Below are 18,868 nucleotides of genomic sequence, written 5' to 3'. Positions count from 1 at the left end.
GAATAAATGATTGAAAGAGCTAATTTTCCTTGTTGTTTTGTTCAAGTGTATCACCTTTATCTTTAGGCACTGTGAAATGTTTGCTTGTTTAAATAGGTTGACAAATATTTACAATTTCCATGGGATGTGCTTATTTTCTTTTTCACATGACTGTGGATACACACACGCACACACACACGTGCGCGCGCACACAGAGTTCTTGATGATGGTATATGTACTGTCAATTAGAACTCTAATATAACATATTAGAGTTGGGGGGGGTTGTTTGTTTGTTTGTTTGTTTTTTTATCCTGGTCACATTTTTATTCAGTCTCGTGCCAAACATCTTAAAGGAACAGTCCACCGTATTTCCATAATGAAATATGCTCTTACCTGAATTGAGACGAGCTGCTCCGTACCTATCCGAGCTTTGCGCGACCTCCCAGTTAGTCAGACGCAGTCAGACACGCTGTCACTCCTGTTAGCAATGTAGCTAGGCTCAGTATGGCCAACGGTATTTTTTGGGGCTGTAGTTAGATGTGACCAAACTCTTCCGCGTTTTTCCTGTTTACATAGATTTATATGACCAGTGATATGAAACAAGTTCAGTTAAAAAAATTGAAACGTAGCGATTTTCTATGCTATGGAAAGTCCGCACTATAATGACAGGCGTACTAACACCTTCTGCGCGCTTCGGCAGCGCATTGATACGGAGCTCAGATATCAATGCGCTGCCGAAGCGCGCAGAAGGTGTTAGTACGCCTGTCATTATAGTGCGGACTTTCCATAGCATAGAAAATCGCTACGTTTCAATTTTTTTAACTGAACTTGTTTCATATCACTGGTCATATAAACCTATGTAAACAGGAAAAACGCGGAAGAGTTTGGTCACATCTAACTACAGCCCCAAAAAATACCGGTGGCCATGCTGAGCCTAGCTACATTGCTAACAGGAGTGACAGCGCGTCTGACTGCGTCTGACTAACTGGGAGGTCGCGCAAAGCTTGGATGGTACGGAGCAGCTCGTCTCAATTCAGGTAAGAGCATATTTCATTATGGAAATACGGTGGACTGTTCCTTTAATATTTAAAATGTTTCTTAGAAAGTTAACATAGTAGAATAAGCATGGGAAAAGGTTAATTAATTAATAGTGATTAATTTATTATATTTTTCTTGGTTATGTCTATGATTGTTTTAAATGTTATTTTGCATATTGTTTATATTAAATTTACTATGTAAATGACAAACCTAATAAGAAGGCTTACTTAAAAACGTCATTGCGTTTATCATATTAAACATGTCAAACACACTTCCTAAGATCTGCTCTTAAAGGAACACTCCACCCTGAAACACAGTGAAATGTTTATAATAGAATATGTGTGATGTGCCTAGCAGTTCTGGTGCTAATTTGATGTTTGATGCTGTATTTTCATAATTCCTGAGAGAAATTAGCAGTTGTCTGCCATGCTGATATCACAGCTTGACGTTGCTAGGACAGTTACAAAGGCATTCATTCAATAGGAAAAAATATTTAAACAAGCTCAGACATAAGGGATAACTATCAGGTTTTGCTCTTCTCTCCAAAAAACAAAAGAGCATTATCTTTTTTTTATTAATGTAAAATCCAATGTAGACAGAAAACACTGAACTCACAGTTCCACAATGCAGTGCAGATATACAACAGAAACTTGGCTCAGCTAGTTGGTGATCTATGCGCACGATGACATTAGCATGAAAGTGGAAGCTGATCTGTTTGAGCAAAGTGTGCAGATGAGGAGGTGAGAGAGATGGACAGATGAAAGGACAACACCACCGCTACATTGTTCTCTTTGGGTAGAGATAAAGCAAAGGCTAAATCTCACTGCCACCTCTATCAGCAGGTAGTCAAATGGTGTTGTGCGTAATGTTGGAAACTGTTAACCAAAGTGAAAATAAACGTGAGATGTTGAGGAAAGAAATTTAAATTAAAATGATAAATCTTGAACAGTTTTGAATATTCCAAATAAATTGTAAAGAAGTCGTTCAGGGTGGAGTTTTCCATCAAGTATGGTTTTAACTTCCTTTTAGGTTTGTCCAATTAAATATGACTTATGTGTGTATTTACTTGAAATCACTATGTATATTTGTCTTAAATGTATGTGAAACAGTATATAAAGCCAAAAACATTACAAGCGATTTGAATGTATGAGAGCTGATACAATGTCATCTTAGACTAGTGGCAAGTTTCAGAATATCCATGTCTGCCTTGATGGTTGTACTCGTGTGAATTGTGTTGTGCCTCTTTGTGTCTTTTCCTGATTTATTTATAGGAGCCCATGCTAAAAAACAGGGTGAAGATTTATCAGATAACGACGGCGATGAAGATGAAGGTATTCTTTTTGGTGATGAAGACGGTAGCATGTCTTTGAATTTGTTTGGAATTTTTTTCCCAGTCCCGTTTGAATGAAACCTTTGGTAAATATTAGTTTTTCCTCATTATCATGACACAAAGCATCAACATGGTGAGAGTGAATGTGAATGAATGGGGTTTGGTTTTGTTTGAGTTTGTCCTCAAAAGGTTTGCTTTTTAGCAGTTGCCTTAAAATTTTGAATTTATTGAAAGTCAAATCTCATCACATTTTGTAACCATGAGATAACTGACATAACTCAAATGGAAGTGTATTCATACGGAAAAGCCATATACTGTAGACCATATCAGAAGATGACCACACGAAAGTGAAAGACGTTACCAGCAAGTTTGCTGCTTGCTGGTATGAAGTATAATATAATAAAATATAATATAATATCATATCAAGGATCCACCATATGAGGGAGCCGCTGAGGACTTTGAAGCTACCATCTCTCTATTACCATTGCAGAAGAGGAGACATGATCCAGGTCTTCAAAATAATCCAAGGAATTGACAGAATCCCCCCAGAAATATTATTTAGCTTCCCTGAGGATAATCGCACAAGAGGGCACCACTACAAAATCTACAAGCCAATAGCCTTGAAGAAATGCAGGCAGGACAGTTTTAGCATAAGAGTCGTCAATGACTGGAATGGACTACCTGATGAAGTCATCAATGCCCCTACACTGAGCCAATTTAAGAACGCATTAGATACAGTAAGTACTGGATGAGAGACATGTACAGTCTCCCCATATGAAACACCCAACCATGAGCATGCGATAGTAAACGGAAGCAAATAGCCCAAGTCTAGAACGCGTGACAACAGGCAATGCCTCTACAGCCCGATCATTGATGATGATGATGATATATAAAGGATAACTCAATTTCTAATTTATGTTTCATAGGAGAAAAATACAGGGTGTTTCAAACAATCTGATATCATTTCACAATCTAATAACTTTGCCAGTTCTCATTCAATTGACCTCAAATTTTAACAGCATGTGTGGAAACAGGTCAATATTTTATGTTTAATGTTTTTTGTTTTTATCTTTTTAGGTATAGAAATGTCATTCACTGGAAAAGAACAGGCGTTTTGTGTGCTAGAGTATGCTCGAACTCAATCGTACAAGACTGTGCAGCGTGCATTTATGAGAGAATTCTCTAAAAATGCACCAACTGCAATGCAGATTTGGACATGGCACAAAAAGTTCAAAGAGGAAGGCTGTCTGTGTGTGTCTGTGTCTTAGGCAGCACACATATTGAAAATTTGGGGAATCATTCATGGAATCCACATACCTTTGAATTTCTCATTCAGATTTTGAGGAATAAATCTTATATTGCTCAAAATTAAGCCTGTTCAGTTTCATTTACCTAGACTATGTAGTTTCTGGGATATGTACATCTCAAATAACATAATTTTTTTGAGACACCCTGTAGGGCGGCACGGTGGTGTAGTGGTTAGCGCTGTCGCCTCACAGCAAGAAGGTCTGGGTTCGAGCCCCGTGGCCGGCGAGGGCCTTTCTGTGCGGAGTTTGCATGTTCTCCCCGTGTCCGTGTGGGTTTCCTCTGGGTGCTCCAGTTTCCTCCACAGTCCAAAGACATGCAGGTTAGGTTAACTGGTGACTCTAAATTGACCGTAGGTGTGAATGTGAGTGTGAATGGTTGTCTGTGTCTATTGCCGCTTTTCCACTACCAACGCGGCTGAGTTGTGCTGAGTTGGGCTGAGTCGAGCTGAGTGGGGCTGTTGGAGTCATAGATATACATAGAAGACTAGATGCCTTGTCCCCGTTGCCCGTCAACGAAGTCGAACGTCCGCACATGGCGGCCATCTTACCTCAGACAGCTGGCTTACCCATTACATTGTGTTGGTAGCGATATGTACTTTTCAGATGACCGTAACTTCCTCAAATTTCAATCGATATTCAAACGGTTTGGTTTGTTATATAAAAAAAAACAAACGGAAGTATGTATTTATGATATTAATGATGAATAATCATTTTATGTTTTAAAAAAAATACATGCTGAAATTCCTATGCTGTGAGAAGTCTAACACTGCATACTTATGGATAACTGCGGCCTTAGGACAAATAACCATACAATTTATTTCCAATTTTTAGTGAAAATATTTTTACATGTGATAGGGCCGTAGGGGAAGCTAAAGTTAAATAAACAGCTTACTCACTTCTGAAACTTCAGAAATACTTCATCCACCTCAAAAACCTAATGCACTCACATCATAGCATAATAACAAATGTAAACTCACATCATAGCATAATAACAAATGCACTGCCCGAGTAAGTAATAGTATAAAACAGTGACAGCGACTCACGGTAGTTTGTGACAAAAAAAGCATTTAATTAAATCACATGTGGTTATACTTCCAAGGATAAAAAGATATCTTTACATTTACAAAAAGAACATTCAAAGCTGATTATCATGTCAAAGTCAATATATGTTAGCACAGAAGATTGAAATTTCATTTGACTAGGCTCCAATGTGCAGTTAAAATAAAACTAAACATACTGATAAACATCTACAATTAAAACACACACAGACACACACATCATCTTGTCATCATAGTCAGTACTTTGATTTCCTCTAGAAATCATAATGTAAGTTGTTTTAAATTAACCAACCCGAAAATGAAAACCATGTGCAAGTGCAACTTCAGTTATTGAAAATATTATCTCATGACCCATGTAAAATTACTTGGTGCTACGAGCTAGCCTAGCATGAAACACAACTTTGACAAAGCTGCAGTAAGTCGTTTTTGAAGAGAAAAGGTACGATTTTAGCATGTTCAAGCACCCAGAATTACAACCACATTAATAATGTTTTAAGAAATCAAACCATTTGTATATACGTCAAAATTTCAGCGAGATAAGAGTATAAACATTTAAGCATATCAATGGTCTTACCTCAGTGTACCGCAAATTCTGTGGAAAAGCTTGCCTGTGGTAAGATGGCCGCCCTGTGCGGACGTTCTGGAATACGCAGTGAGGCATCTAGTCTTCTATGTATATCTATGGCTGGAGTTGCATTTCGACTACAACCGCGCTGAACCGTGCTGGCTGGAAGTGGGTGGACACATTGGGTGGAGTTAGCGAAAGTGGGTGGACGTCACGTGATGTCGTTAGGCAGCGCAAACAGTGACATCAGTGATCTTTTAAGCGGTAGTCTCACGACCCGGATAGTAAACAATAAACATGGAGTCGTTAGTGTTGCTGGTCTTGGTGCTGTGGCTTGTTGTCACCGACAACGCCAACAGATACTGGCAAGAGCGTATAGATGAGGCGAGGTGCATAAGGCTTCATAATTCTCGTAATTCGTAATTCTTCTTCTTCCGGGTTTACGGTGTTTACAGATCCCAGCGTGCTCGCGGGGCGTGTGTGGGCATGTGAGGACACTCCTCCTCACCAATCAGTGCACAGGGGAGTGTCTCCTCACGCCCCTAGCCCCACTCGGCTCGGTTTGGCTCGCTTCAGCCCTACTCCAAAACCGTGCGAGTTTTGGGTGCTAAGTAAGGCTGAAGCGAGCTGAGTCGTGCTGCTCTGAGGTAGTCGAAACGCGAGCCGTGTCGGGCTGAAGTGAGCTGAAGTGAGCTGAAAAAGGGTAGTGGAAAAGGGCCATATGTGTCAGCCCTGTGATGACCTGGCGACTTGTCCAGGGTGTACCCCACCTTTCGCCTGTAGTCAGCTGGGATAGGCTCCAGCTTGCCTGCGACCCTGTAGAACAGGATAAAGCGGCTAGAGATAATGAGATGAGACACCCTGTATTATAATATTGGTCTTAGCTAATATCTTGATCTTGGTATAATTTTTAAGTTTTTACTTTAATAGAGTAAACGTAATACTCATGTTTACGTAGCAAACAGCACAGACCTTACAATGTATCTACTGATACATCCAAAGTAATAATACTGATTTTATGTTAATATATGTGTCGCGCCATGGGATTTTTATACCAGATGCTCTGTTTACAGAATGCATAGAAACGGTGTTGAAAAGCACATATGTTGCACTATCAATGAATAATCACCTCAATAGCCCTTACGGGATACATTTACCACTTTTAACATCATCCACATTTGTGCTGGACTGAGGCTGGTTCTAGAGACAGGGACTTGTTTTAAATGACTACCGTGTAGTTACTGTCCAGAACTGGAAATGAGTCAACACTCAACAGCGTCCATTCATTGTATATGTACTGACTGATTCAAGTTTATTTTTTATTTATTTTTATAGCGCTTTTAACAATAGACATTGTCGCAAAGCAGCTTTACAGAATTTTAATGACTTTAAACATGAGCTAAATTTATCCCTAATCTATCTCCAATGAGTAAGCCTGTGGCGACAGTGGCAAGGAAAAATTCCCTCAGATGACATGAGGAAGAAACCTCGAGAGGAACCAGACTCAAAAGGGAACCCATCCTCATTTGGGTGAAAACAGAAAACTTGATTATAACATTTTTAACAGTTTTAACATGAAGTCTGTTTTGTTGATGTTATAACTCTTCTTTGACGGAAACTTGAGTGCAAAACTGTTCATGACAACTGCAGTCCTAAAGTTAGCAAGTCAACTGTAGTCCTCAGTCATAAAAGCATTACTGTAAGTGATGAGCATCTTCCAAGTGTGACTTTCAACTGTCCATATGGGGCCGTCCTCCACAGGAGCAATGTGATGAGACTCCAGCCAGACATAGGGCACCAGGATGGATCAGGCAGGTCTGAGGAGCAGAAGAGGTCAGCATCTTGATCTCAGGATTGACATGTAATTCAGAGGGACAGACGGGGGGGGGGTCAGAGAAAGAGAGAGAAAACACAGGTTGTTAGGTATGCCCAATGTCACCTGATGAGTAGGAACAGTATACATTTTGCGCTGAGTGCAAGCAAGGACTCTAGCAACTAACTATGACAACAAAACTAAAAGGGGAGAGCCAGAAGGTAGCACAGGCATGAGGGCGCCCTGGGACATAAAGCAGCCAGCCACTACACCATCAACAAACTCGAGTGAGCAAGTGAGTGGGGAACGGCAGCATCCATACATCCCCATTTACCAAAACACTTTATGTCTGAGGACCCTCCAGATCTACTCCTTTACCTAATAAACACGACAGTATTAACAAAAAGCTTGACTAAATAGATACCGGTATGTTTTCAGCCTAGACTTAAATGCTGAGACTGTGTCTGATTCCCGAACACTACTTGGAAGGCTGTTCCATAACTGCGGGGCTTTGTAAGAAAAGGCTCTGCCCCCGATGTAGCCTTCACTATACAAGGTACCAACAGATAGCCTGCACTTTTTGATCCAAGTAGACGTGACGGGTCATAAAAGACCAGAAGTTCACTCAGGTACTGTGGCGCGAGACCATTCAGTGCTTTAAAGGTCAGTAGTAGTAATTTATAAACAATATGAAATTTGATTCTGAGTCCTGGTCTCCATGTTTTCAACACTGCATGTTCAGAGGTTAGAAAGAACAAAAACACATTTTATGACTGACTGTCTTGTGTCAACAACAGTTCTAGCTTTGTTGGTAACATTTTGTACAGGTTAAACTTGGTCCCATATTAGAAACAGATTGTCAGCAACTAATATTCTGACATAATTGGCACAGTGCCAAAAATGAATTTGGCTTGGTGCCAACCAATCAAAGTGGCATTAAATTAAACTACTAATAGCTGTTTTGCAAATCCATAGTAACAGTAGTGTCATTCTGGTCCAAAAATACACTTTAGACCTAACTGAAACATCATGGACATTTTGAAGGCTTTCTGCCTGGAAAATTGACCATTTTGGGTTGCATGCACATGATTTCATGTGAGATTTACAGTAACTTCCCTTGGTCCAATTTCATTTTAGTTTGTATTTCCTGCATACAGAAGCTTGGTAGTTTAATGCAGCAGGTATAAGTCAAAATCCATAATCTGAGCATCTGGTATGAAAATCTGGTGGACTGACACATACACTAAATAATCACTTTATTAGGAACACCTGGTTATTCAAGCAATTATCCAATCAACCAATCATGTGGCAGCAAAAATCATGCAGTTATAGGAAACTGAGGCTATGGTGGGTGCAGGCTCACTGAAAGTGGACAGTTGAAAATTGGGAAGAATGGACAAAGTCTCACTGTCATATCAATCTAGTCTGGACATATTCCTCTGACTTCTTTCATCAACGTGGTTGTTGTGTTTTTTTTTTTTTTTATTTGCGCCATTCTGTTTAAACTCTAGAGACTCGTGTATGTCAACAGTTTCTAAAATACTCAGATTAGCCTGTCTGGCACCAGCAGCCATGCTAATCTGAGCCACTGAGACAACATTTTTTATGTTCTTGACCTGTATCTGCATGAATTTATCTATTGTGTTAGTGCCACTGATTGGAAAATTACATGATTGAGCAGGTGTACAGGTGTTCAGACCTTCCTTGAATTTTTAACAGGAGGTCATATGCTGAACTTCTAGGTTTGAATTTGAATACACCACTACAGGCATGGGAAAAAGAAAGTACCCTCCATTAATTCTGTTCTCCTTTTTATTTATCAGGCCCTAAATAACAATTGCATGGTCTTCCAATAAATGGCCTCAGGTGACAACAAAAAACACAACAGATTTCAATAAGTAGTCGTTTTTTTTCTCTCCTTTTCTCTCCGTGCTTCCACGGAAGGCGGTCGCATTTTTCTCTGCTCTCCCTCTCTCTCCTTTTTTTCCCTGCTTGTGCTCCTTTGTCTCGTCTCGTCTGTCTATACTTTTAAGAGACTCTCTCCGCATTGCTCTCTAAACTAAAAAAAAAACATGGAATTGATAAACTGGTCTCCTAACGAAATTGACACAGTTTTCTCGATGAGAAGCCTGGGTTCGGGGGAACCCGCCTGTCCTGCCGTAACGTTCACGGCTGGTTACACGATGGATGCGTGGGAGCAGTGGCAGGTCGTGTGCCTTGCGATTCTTTCTGTGGAGGACATTGAAGATATCTACCTATTCGGAACCATGATTACAGGACTTTTGCTGATTGGATTAGGTATTGCCCTGGTTTATCGAGGAAATCAGAAAACGGTGACAGTTGTTCAAAGCCCCACAAAGCTGCCCGATATGATTGAAGTGGTGGGCAGAGCTGTCAGCACTCAGACTGTGGCTATTCAGAACTTGAACCACAACATGGTTGTCATCTTGGAGATGCTTTTGGCTTTGCAAAGAAAAAGTATTTTGGAGACCAAATTGGACAGATATGGATGATCAGAGTGGATGGGCAAAAAATGCGTCTGCTTGCAAGACCAAACAATCCCAATCTTACCTACTTTCGGCTCCCTGAGACAGCACCGGCCTCAGCCAAGGCCATTGCTGGGACAACATCTCCCCCTGAAGGTCACTGCTGTGAGACACTCTCACATTTCTCGCATTCCTTACCCACTTCCCGCGGTCGCCGCTTTCACCCCCAGTGTGACAAGTGGGTGCGTGACCAGCGCCCTCATGGCTGCAGGAGCGGAGAGGCTGCTTGCTTGTGCTGGGTTACCTCTACCTCCTCCCTTGATTGTTTTCTGCTAACCATTTAGATGTCGATTTGCTGGTGTGCTTGGGTTCATTGCCCTGTTGCATGACCCAATTGTGCTCCAGCTTAACCCTTTAGTGACAAAGGGTGTTTTTTTGTTTTGTTTTTTTGTTATGTGACAAGCGGCACACTGGCACGCAGGCTGTCCCCAGTGTGCTGGCATGCCGCTTATCACATGACCAAAAAATAAATAAAAATAAATAAAAGAAAAAGAAAAAAATACCCGTTGTTTTCCAAATACTCCAGCTTAAATGGGTTGCTGGACAGATGGCCTTTGATTTGTCTTAAGAATATTCTGTTAAAGTGGAGTTCCTCATTATCTCAATGACTGCAAGTTTCCAAGGCTCTGTGGCTGTAAAACAATCCCAAATCATCAGCCCTCCACCCCTATGTTTGACAGTTGGTACAATATGTTTGTGGTGATAAGCTGTGTGGTTTTCACCAAACATGATGTGCATGATGACCATCTCCACTTTGGTCTCATCAGGAGGATCAACAAAGGATATTGTTTCAGAACTTTAGTGGTGTGCTCAGATGCAATTTTGCAAACCTAAGTAATGCTCCATATTCTTTTTGGACAGAAGTTGCTTTTTCCTAGCTATCCTTCCATAAAGCCATACTTGTTCAGTCTTTTCCTGATTGTACTGTCATGAACATAAACATTTATTGTGCTTACAAAGGCCTGTAGATCACATGATGTAGCTCTTGGGTTTTTCTTTATATCTCTAAGCATTAAATGGTTGGACCTTGGACTGAATTTGCTGGGATGCCTATTCCTGGGAAGACTGGCAACTGTCTTGAAGGGTCTCCATTTGTAAACAGTTCTTCTCACTAAAGAATACTGAATTTCAAATTGTTTGGAGATGGCCTTATAATCCTTCCCAGATTGATGAGTAGCAAGAATTGCTTCTCTGAGGTCATGGCTGAGGTCCTTTCTTGTTGGCATGATTTAGACACATACTTGACTGCTCCAGAACACCAAACTGCCAGAAGTTCTGCTTTTATAGAGGTTATCACACCTTAATGAAAAATTAATCTTGTGTATTTTGTTGGTAATACCTGGTTGCTAATTATTCTCTTAATGATTGTGGAAGTAGGAAGGGTATACTTATTTTTTCCCACCTACTTGCTGTTGTCACCTGAGGTTATTTGTTTATTAATAGAAGTTGGTGAAGACCACACAATTATTATACAGTCCCTGATAATTTAAAAAAAATCAAATTGAAAGAAGGTGTACCTTCTTTTTCCCATTACTGTATATCATGTAGCATTGACTTGTTATTGGTTTTCTTTATATAATTTGTACTGAGCAATACAAGAAAATATTATGATACTTGAAGACATTCCTACAATACACAGTGTGTATCATGATAATGTATGTGCTGTAGGTTTGCTAACAGCAAAAATAATGTTGGATTTTTTTTTAAATAAATTATCAAAACTGTATATGAAGTATATAAAAATAAATTAACAGTGAAAATGAGGGAACAAATCTGTAACAATTGAAAATATAACTGTAGAAAACATTAACGTCAATTAAAGTGCTTTCAGATTTTCTAATTCATATAAAAAAAAAATTTTAAAGCATGTTTTACCATTTTATTACCAAGGAAAAGAAATGCAGCTTTTAATGAATCTCTCAATATTTAACTTGATAAGAATTTTCTACATCGAAACTAGGTCAGAAAAGACTACCAGCTGCATGACTGATAGCCAGCCATAATTATAAATGGGTCAAACTAGCAACACGCTCTCTGATGTGATTATTCTTCTGATAGGAAAGGGTCGCTGGAGTAATAGGGGATATGAGCAGAAATAGCTGGCCAGCTGTAATTATATCTTGAATAATTTGTTGTTTATCGAGTTGGCATCTCTCTGAAAGCATTATTTACAAAGGTGTGATGGGTCTTTTTGAATACTTCTAGTACTCAGACTTGTTTTATATATAGCTCTGAAAAAAATTAAGAGACCTCTGCAAAATTATCAGTTTCTCTGGTTTTACTATTCATAGGTATGTGCTTGAGGAACATGAACTTTTTTATTTTATTCAATAAACTACTGACAACATTTTCCCCCAAATTCCACATACAATTATTGTCACTTAGAGCATTTCATTGCAGAAAATGAAAATTGGTCAAAATAACAAAAAAGATTAAGTGTTTTCAGACCTTGAATAATGCATCAAAATCAAGATCATGTTCAATTTTAAACAACACAATACTAATGTTTGAATGAAGAATGAATTCAGAAATCAATATTTGATGGAATAGCCCTGACATTTAGTCATAGCTTTCATGCATATTGGCATGCTCTCCACCAGTCTTCCACTTTGCTCTTGAGTGACTTTATACCACTTCTGGTACAAAAATTCAGTCAGCTCAGCTTTGTTTGATGGCTTGTGACCATCTTTCTACATTCCAGAGGTTTTCAATGGGGTTCAGGTCTGGAGATTGTGCTGGCCACTACAGGGCTTTGATCTTGTGGTCCTCCAGCCACATCTTGATTGACCTGGCTGTGTGGCATCGAGCATTGTCCTGCTGGAAAACCCAATCCTCAGATTTGGGGAACATTGTCAGAGCAGAAGGAAGCAAGTTTTCTTCCGGGATAACCTTGTACACGGCTTGATTCATGTGTCCTTCACAAACAAAAATCTGCCCCATTCCAGCCTTGCTGAAGCACCCCAAGATCATCACTGATCCTCCACCCAATTTCACAATGGGTGCGAGACACTGTGACTTGTAGGTCTCGCCAGGTCTCCATCTAACCATTAGATGACAAGGTGATGGGAGAAGCTGAAAATTGGACTCATCGGAGAAGACGACCTTACTCTAGTCATTTACAGTCCAATCCTTATGTTTTTTTTAGCAAACCTCAGTCTGGTTCTTCTTTGCTTCTCATTGATAAAGGACTTTTTTATTGGCTTTGCAAAACTTCACATCCACCCAGAGGAGCCTGTTTCGAACCGTCCTTGCCGTGCACTTAACCCCAGCTGCCATTTGCCATTCTTTTTGTAGGTCACTTGATGTTATCCTACACTTGTTGAGTAATAATTCGAAGGAGTTGATGATCATCCAGGTCAGTGGAGAATCAGTTTTGTCCTCTGCCAGTCAGTAACTTTGTTGTCCCCAATGTCTGCTGCTTGACCGTATTCTTATAAACTGACGTCTTTGAAATTTTGAGGATGGACGCAACCTGATGCTCACTGTATCCCTCTTCCAGTAAAGCCAGAGTTGAACTCTTCTTTTTCTCATTGAAAACTTTTCTTTTTAAGTCTTTTGGCATGATGAATAGATATTTTTGTATTCCAATTAAAGTTAAGGTACTACTAGCACTGTTTTTGCCATCCAAACTGGTCCTACTGCAAAGAACTAGTGATGACCACAGCAGTTGTTTTTATACTTTTCCTCATTAAATAAGATTTGGTTCGGGTGATCACCTAATCAACACCTCATTAAGTATGCGTGTGTTGAAATTCCAGCAGAGGCACTGGAATGGAATGGCTGCCATGCATAGAGATGCTGATTTAAAAAATGGAAGTGGTCTCTTAATTTTTTCCAGAGCTGTGTGTGTGTACGGTATATATATATGGATGGATGGATGGATGGATATCTATCTATCTATCTATCTATCTATCTATCTATCTATCTATCTGTAGCCGCTTTATCCTGTTCTAGAGGGTCGCAGGCAAGCTGGAGCCTATCCCAGCTGACTATGGGCGAGAGGCGGGGTACACCCTGGACAAGTCACCAGGTTATCACAGGCCTGACACAGAGACAAACAACCATTCACACCTACGGTCAATTTAGAGCCACCAATTAACCTAAACTGCATGTCTTTGGACTGTGGGGGAAACCGGAGCACCCAAAGAAAACCCACGCAGACACGGGGAGAACATGCAAACTCCACACAGAAAGGCCCTCGCCGGCCGCTGGGCTCAAACCCAGGACCTTCTTGCTGTGAGGCAACAGTGCTAACCACTACACCACCGTGCTGCCCTTATATATATTATATATATATATATATATATATATACACACAACCCCGATTCCAAAAAAGTTGGGACAAAGTACAAATTGTAAATAAAAACGGAATGCAATGATGTGGATGTTTCAAAATTCCATATTTTATTCAGAATAGAACATAGATGACATATCAAATGTTTAAACTGAGAAAATGTATCATTTAAAGAGAAAAATTAGGTGATTTTAAATTTCATGACAACAACACATCTCAAAAAAGTTGGGACAAGGCCATGTTTACCACTGTGAGACATCCCCTTTTCTCTTTACAACAGTCTGTAAACGTCTGGGGACTGAGGAGACAAGTTGCTCAAGTTTAGGGATAGGAATGTTAACCCATTCTTGTCTAATGTAGGATTCTAGTTGCTCAACTGTCTTAGGTCTTTTTTGTCGTATCTTCCATTTTATGATGCGCCAAATGTTTTCTATGGGTGAAAGATCTGGACTGCAGGCTGGACAGTTCAGTACCCAGACCCTTCTTCTACGCAGCCATGATGCTGTAATTGATGCAGTATGTGGTTTAGCATTGTCATGTTGGAAAATGCAAGGTCTTCCCTGAAAGAGACGTCGTCTGGATGGGAGCATATGTTGCTCTAGAACCTGGATATACCTTTCAGCATTGATGGTGTCTTTCCAGATGTGTAAGCTGCCCATGCCACATGCACTAATGCAACCCCATACCATCAGAGATGCAGGCTTCTGAACTGAGCGCTGATAACAACTCCCCTAATGAGTTGCAATTTGGTCCTCCAGCTGTTCCTTTTTTGTGCCTTTAACTTTTCCAGCCTCTTATTGCCCTGTCCCAACTTTTTTGAGATGTGTTGCTGTCATGAAATTTCAAATGAGCCAATATTTGGCATGAAATTTTAAAATGTCTCACTTTCGACATTTGATATGTTGTCTATGTTCTATTTTGAATACAATGTCAGTTTTTGAGATTTGTAAATTATTGCATTCCGTTTTTATTTACAATTTGTGCTTTGTCCCAACTTTTTTTGAATTGGGGTTGTAAACTGTTTTCATAGACAATGGTTTTCTGAAGTGTTCCTGAGCCCATACATTGATTCCCACTACAGACATGTGTCTGCTTTTAATGCAGTATTGCCTGAGGGCCTGAAGATACTTTGTCCCAACTTTTTTGGAATCGGGGTTGTACTTGGTCATTTATTTATTGAGGGAAATCATCCAATATTACATATCTGTGAGAGGCAAAAGTATGTGAACCTTTGCTTTCAGTATCTGGTGTGACCCCCTTGTGCAGCAATAACTGCAATTAAACGTTTCCCATAACTGTTGATCAGTCCTGCATGCCAGCTTGGAGGAATTTTAGCCCATTCCTCCATACAGAACAGCTTCAACTCTGGGATGTTGGTGGGTTTCCTCACATGAACTGCTTGCTTCAGGTCCTTCCACAACATTTCGATTGGATTAAGGTCAGGACTTTGACTTGGTCATTCCAAAACAGTAACTTTATTCTTTTTTAACCATTTTTTGGTAGAACAACTTGTATGCTTAGGGTTGTTGTCTTGCTGCATGACTCACCTTCTCTTGAGATTCAGTTCATGGACAGATGTCCTGACATTTTCCTTTAGAATTTGCTGGTATAGTTCAGAATTCATTGTTCCATCAATGATGGCAAGCCATCCTGCCCCAGATGCAGCAAAATGGGCCCAATCCTTGATATTATCACCACCAAGTTTCACAGATGGGATAAGGTTCTTATGCTGGAATGCAGTGTTTTCCTTTCTCCAAACATAACGTTTCTCATTTAAACCAAAAAGTTCTATTTTGGTCTCATCTGTCCACAAAACATTTCTTCAATAGAGGATGTGCAGTCACGTGACCTGTCCGTGTATACTCCACCATATTGGACGGCTTCAGGATTGTTTACCTTGTGCAAGTGTGATGGATCCAGGGAGTAATCCCCAAGAAAATTCGGAAAATACCCCATCTACATCGCGCGATAACTTGTCTAAGTTTGTTCAGCATCTTGAAGGTGATGTGAGGCAGCGTTACATGGAAAAGTGTTCCAGGTCGGGGATAGCAGATCCGTACAACTTGCCGCAATCCTTGTTCAGGGAAATTCTGAGCTGCGGTGCCGGCAATTTGCCCGATCTGGCCTACCACGACATTTACAATTTTCTTGTTAATCGTGAATCGTGTTACACTGGAAAAGCCCTCAAAGCTTACAAGAGCCTGGAAGCTTATAAATATTTTGTTGCAGGATGGGTATCCCAACTATAACTCTGGAAGGTTCCGAAGAAGAATGTCTACTTGATAACCTCACGGGTAAGTGGCATTAAGACGTTTATCATAAAGAGACTATGCAGGACGTTTTATCGTAAGAATGTTCGAAATCTAAACTCAGTTCCAGATATGAGAAGAAAACAGTAAATCAGAAAGCTGTGCACATTTGCGCAGCTTCTGCGAAAACGTGCGCAGCTTTCTGATTTACTGTTTTCTTCTCATACTTCCTATGTTTCATGGACTGTAACGGCATTTGCTTATTTAGTAATTTTAATACAGAATTTACTCTGATGAAATTATTCAGACACTCCAACGCCCCCCCCCTTAATAAAAAATCGGATCTGCACGATTCAGCCGTGATAAAGGCGGCATCCGCCAAAAGGCGTGCCGTTTGCATCCCTGTTTAAACTCATAGGTTAACCGACTTTAACCGGCTAATGAGGCTCGGTGGTCGGTCAAGATTTTTTTTAGTTTTTGCCATCCCTACTATGGATTGGCCTTTCAAAGGCATATATGAGCCAAAAAGATAAAACATTGTCATAGACTAGGCCAGGGTAGTAGGGCTAGGCATAGCCATTTTAAACGTTAGAGATCAAGCGGACTGACGGCCACAAACACTGTTCTGTCTAGTTTCTAAGTATGCAGTTATCATTCAATCCGAAAATCAACTTAACAGATGTACTAGGAGTATTGAATTAGAAGATTACACCTACCTGATATGAAGTGTTCACTACAAATTCGGCTGGTAGAACTGGGGTACCAGTTTTCTCTTCGCACAGCGGACACCCATTTTGCGCGTCTCTCCTCGTCTGCGGAGAATCTATAAAATGACAGGCCCTCCTTTTGGCCCTGTCTATTGGTACAACCAAATGCTGAACAAGATATAACCATTCTCAAAAGATCTATTCCCACACACTTGATAATTAGAACGGGTTTGTCTAAGTTCTATGTGCGGCCATGCCGTCCAAGATGGCAGATAAACAAATATCACGTGACCTCGTGACGTCACGTGCACGCTCTGAACATTAACATTAGCCAATGGGAGAGAGGTCTTCAATTGCTTAGAAGTTACCCTGGGATCCTTTGTGACCTCACCGACTACTACACACCTTGCTCTTGGAGTGATCTTTGTTGGTCGACCACTCCTGGGGAGGGTAACAATAGTCTTGAATTTCCTCCATTTGTACACAATCTGTCTGACTGTGGATTGGTGGAGTCCAAACTCTTTAGAGATGGTTTTGTGGCCTTTTCCAGCCTGATGAGCATCAACAACGCTTTTTCTGAGGTCCTCAGAAATCTCCTTTGTTTGTGCCATGATACACTTCCACAAACATGTGTTGTGAAGATCAGACTGTGATAGATCCCTGTTCTTTAAATAAAACAGTGTGCCCACTCACACCTGATTGTCATCCCCATTGATTGAAAACACCTTACTCTAATTTCACCTTCAAATTAACTGCTAATCCTAGAGGTTCATATACTTTTGCCACTCGATATGTAATATTGGATCATTTTTCTCAATAAATAAATGACCAAGTATAATATTTTTGTCTCATTTGTTTAACTGGGTTCTCTTTATCTACTTTTAGGAATTGTGTGAAACTCTGATGATGTTTTAGGTCATATTTATGCAGAAATATAGAAAATTCTAAAGGTTCACAAACTTTCAAGCACCACTGTATATAGTACCAGTAAAAAGTTTTGATGCACTTTCTAATTTGATTATTTTTCTTTAATTTTATTTATTAATCATGTCTTTAGTTAATATTTATATTAATACACGTGAGTATGTGAGACATGTCTTAAAGCAGGTATGGCAGGCACAATATAAAGAGAAGCTTTACTCATGCTAATTTTCATGGTTTTATTCAACCATTGTGTATTGCAGGTATCTATGCTGCACTAAATTTTTGCTAATGTGACTGTTAAAGCATAATATCATAGCTGACTTTTAAAAGTGAGGTAGATGCATTTAACTGAAAAGATGGAGGCTATATACAACCCCGATTCCAAAAAAGTTGGGACAAAGTACAAATTGTAAAAAAAACAGAATGCAATGATGTGGACGTTTCAAAATTCCATATTTTATTCAGAATAGAACATAGATGACATATCAAATGTTTAAACTGAGAAAATGTATCATTTAAAGAGAAAAATTAGGTGATTTTAAATTTCATGACAACAACATATCTCAAAAAAGTTGGGACAAGGCCATGTTTACCACTGTGAGACATCCCCTTTTCTCTTTACAACAGTCTGTAAACGTCTGGGGACTGAGGAGACAAGTTGCTCAAGTTTAGGGATAGGAATGTTAACCCATTCTTGTCTAACGTAGGATTCTAGTTGTTCAACTGTCTGAGGTCTTTTTTGTCGTATCTTCCGTTTTATGATGCACCAAATGTTTTCTATGGGTGAAAGATCTGGACTGCAGGCTGGCCAGTTCAATACCTGGACCCTTCTTCTATGCAGCCATGATGCTGTAATTGATGCAGTATGTGGTTTGGCATTGTCATGTTGGAAAATGCAAAGTCTTCTCTGAAAGAGACGTCGTCTGGATGGGAGCATATGTTGCTCTAGAACCTGGATATACCTTTCAGCATTGATGGTGTCTTTCCAGATGTGTAAGCTGCCCATGCCACATGCACTAATGCAACCCCATACCATCAGAGATGCAGGCTTCTGAATT

At 39.9% G+C, this 18,868-nt stretch overlaps 1 protein-coding gene across 2 annotated transcripts in view; it reads left to right on the top strand.

The window, feature by feature from the left end:
- The window catches only part of nlgn3a (neuroligin 3a), a 424,008-nt gene that overhangs the window by 160,227 nt on the left and 244,913 nt on the right, over positions 1-18,868 (top strand). Inside the window, exon 4 of one of the 2 annotated variants that reach the window (XM_060927490.1) lies at positions 2,289-2,348. The exons of the other annotated variant lie outside the window; for it this stretch is intronic. Within the exon in view, the coding sequence (XP_060783473.1) occupies positions 2,289-2,348 (60 nt within the window). The remainder of the gene's footprint in view (positions 1-2,288; positions 2,349-18,868) is intronic. 2 annotated transcript variants of the gene reach the window in all.

The sequence above is a fragment of the Neoarius graeffei genome, chromosome 8 (genome assembly GCF_027579695.1).
Source record: "Neoarius graeffei isolate fNeoGra1 chromosome 8, fNeoGra1.pri, whole genome shotgun sequence".
NCBI classification, from domain to species: Eukaryota; Metazoa; Chordata; class Actinopteri; order Siluriformes; family Ariidae; genus Neoarius; species Neoarius graeffei.
Note: the sequence above shows the minus strand (reverse complement) of the source record. Positions and strands in the feature narration are given on the sequence as shown.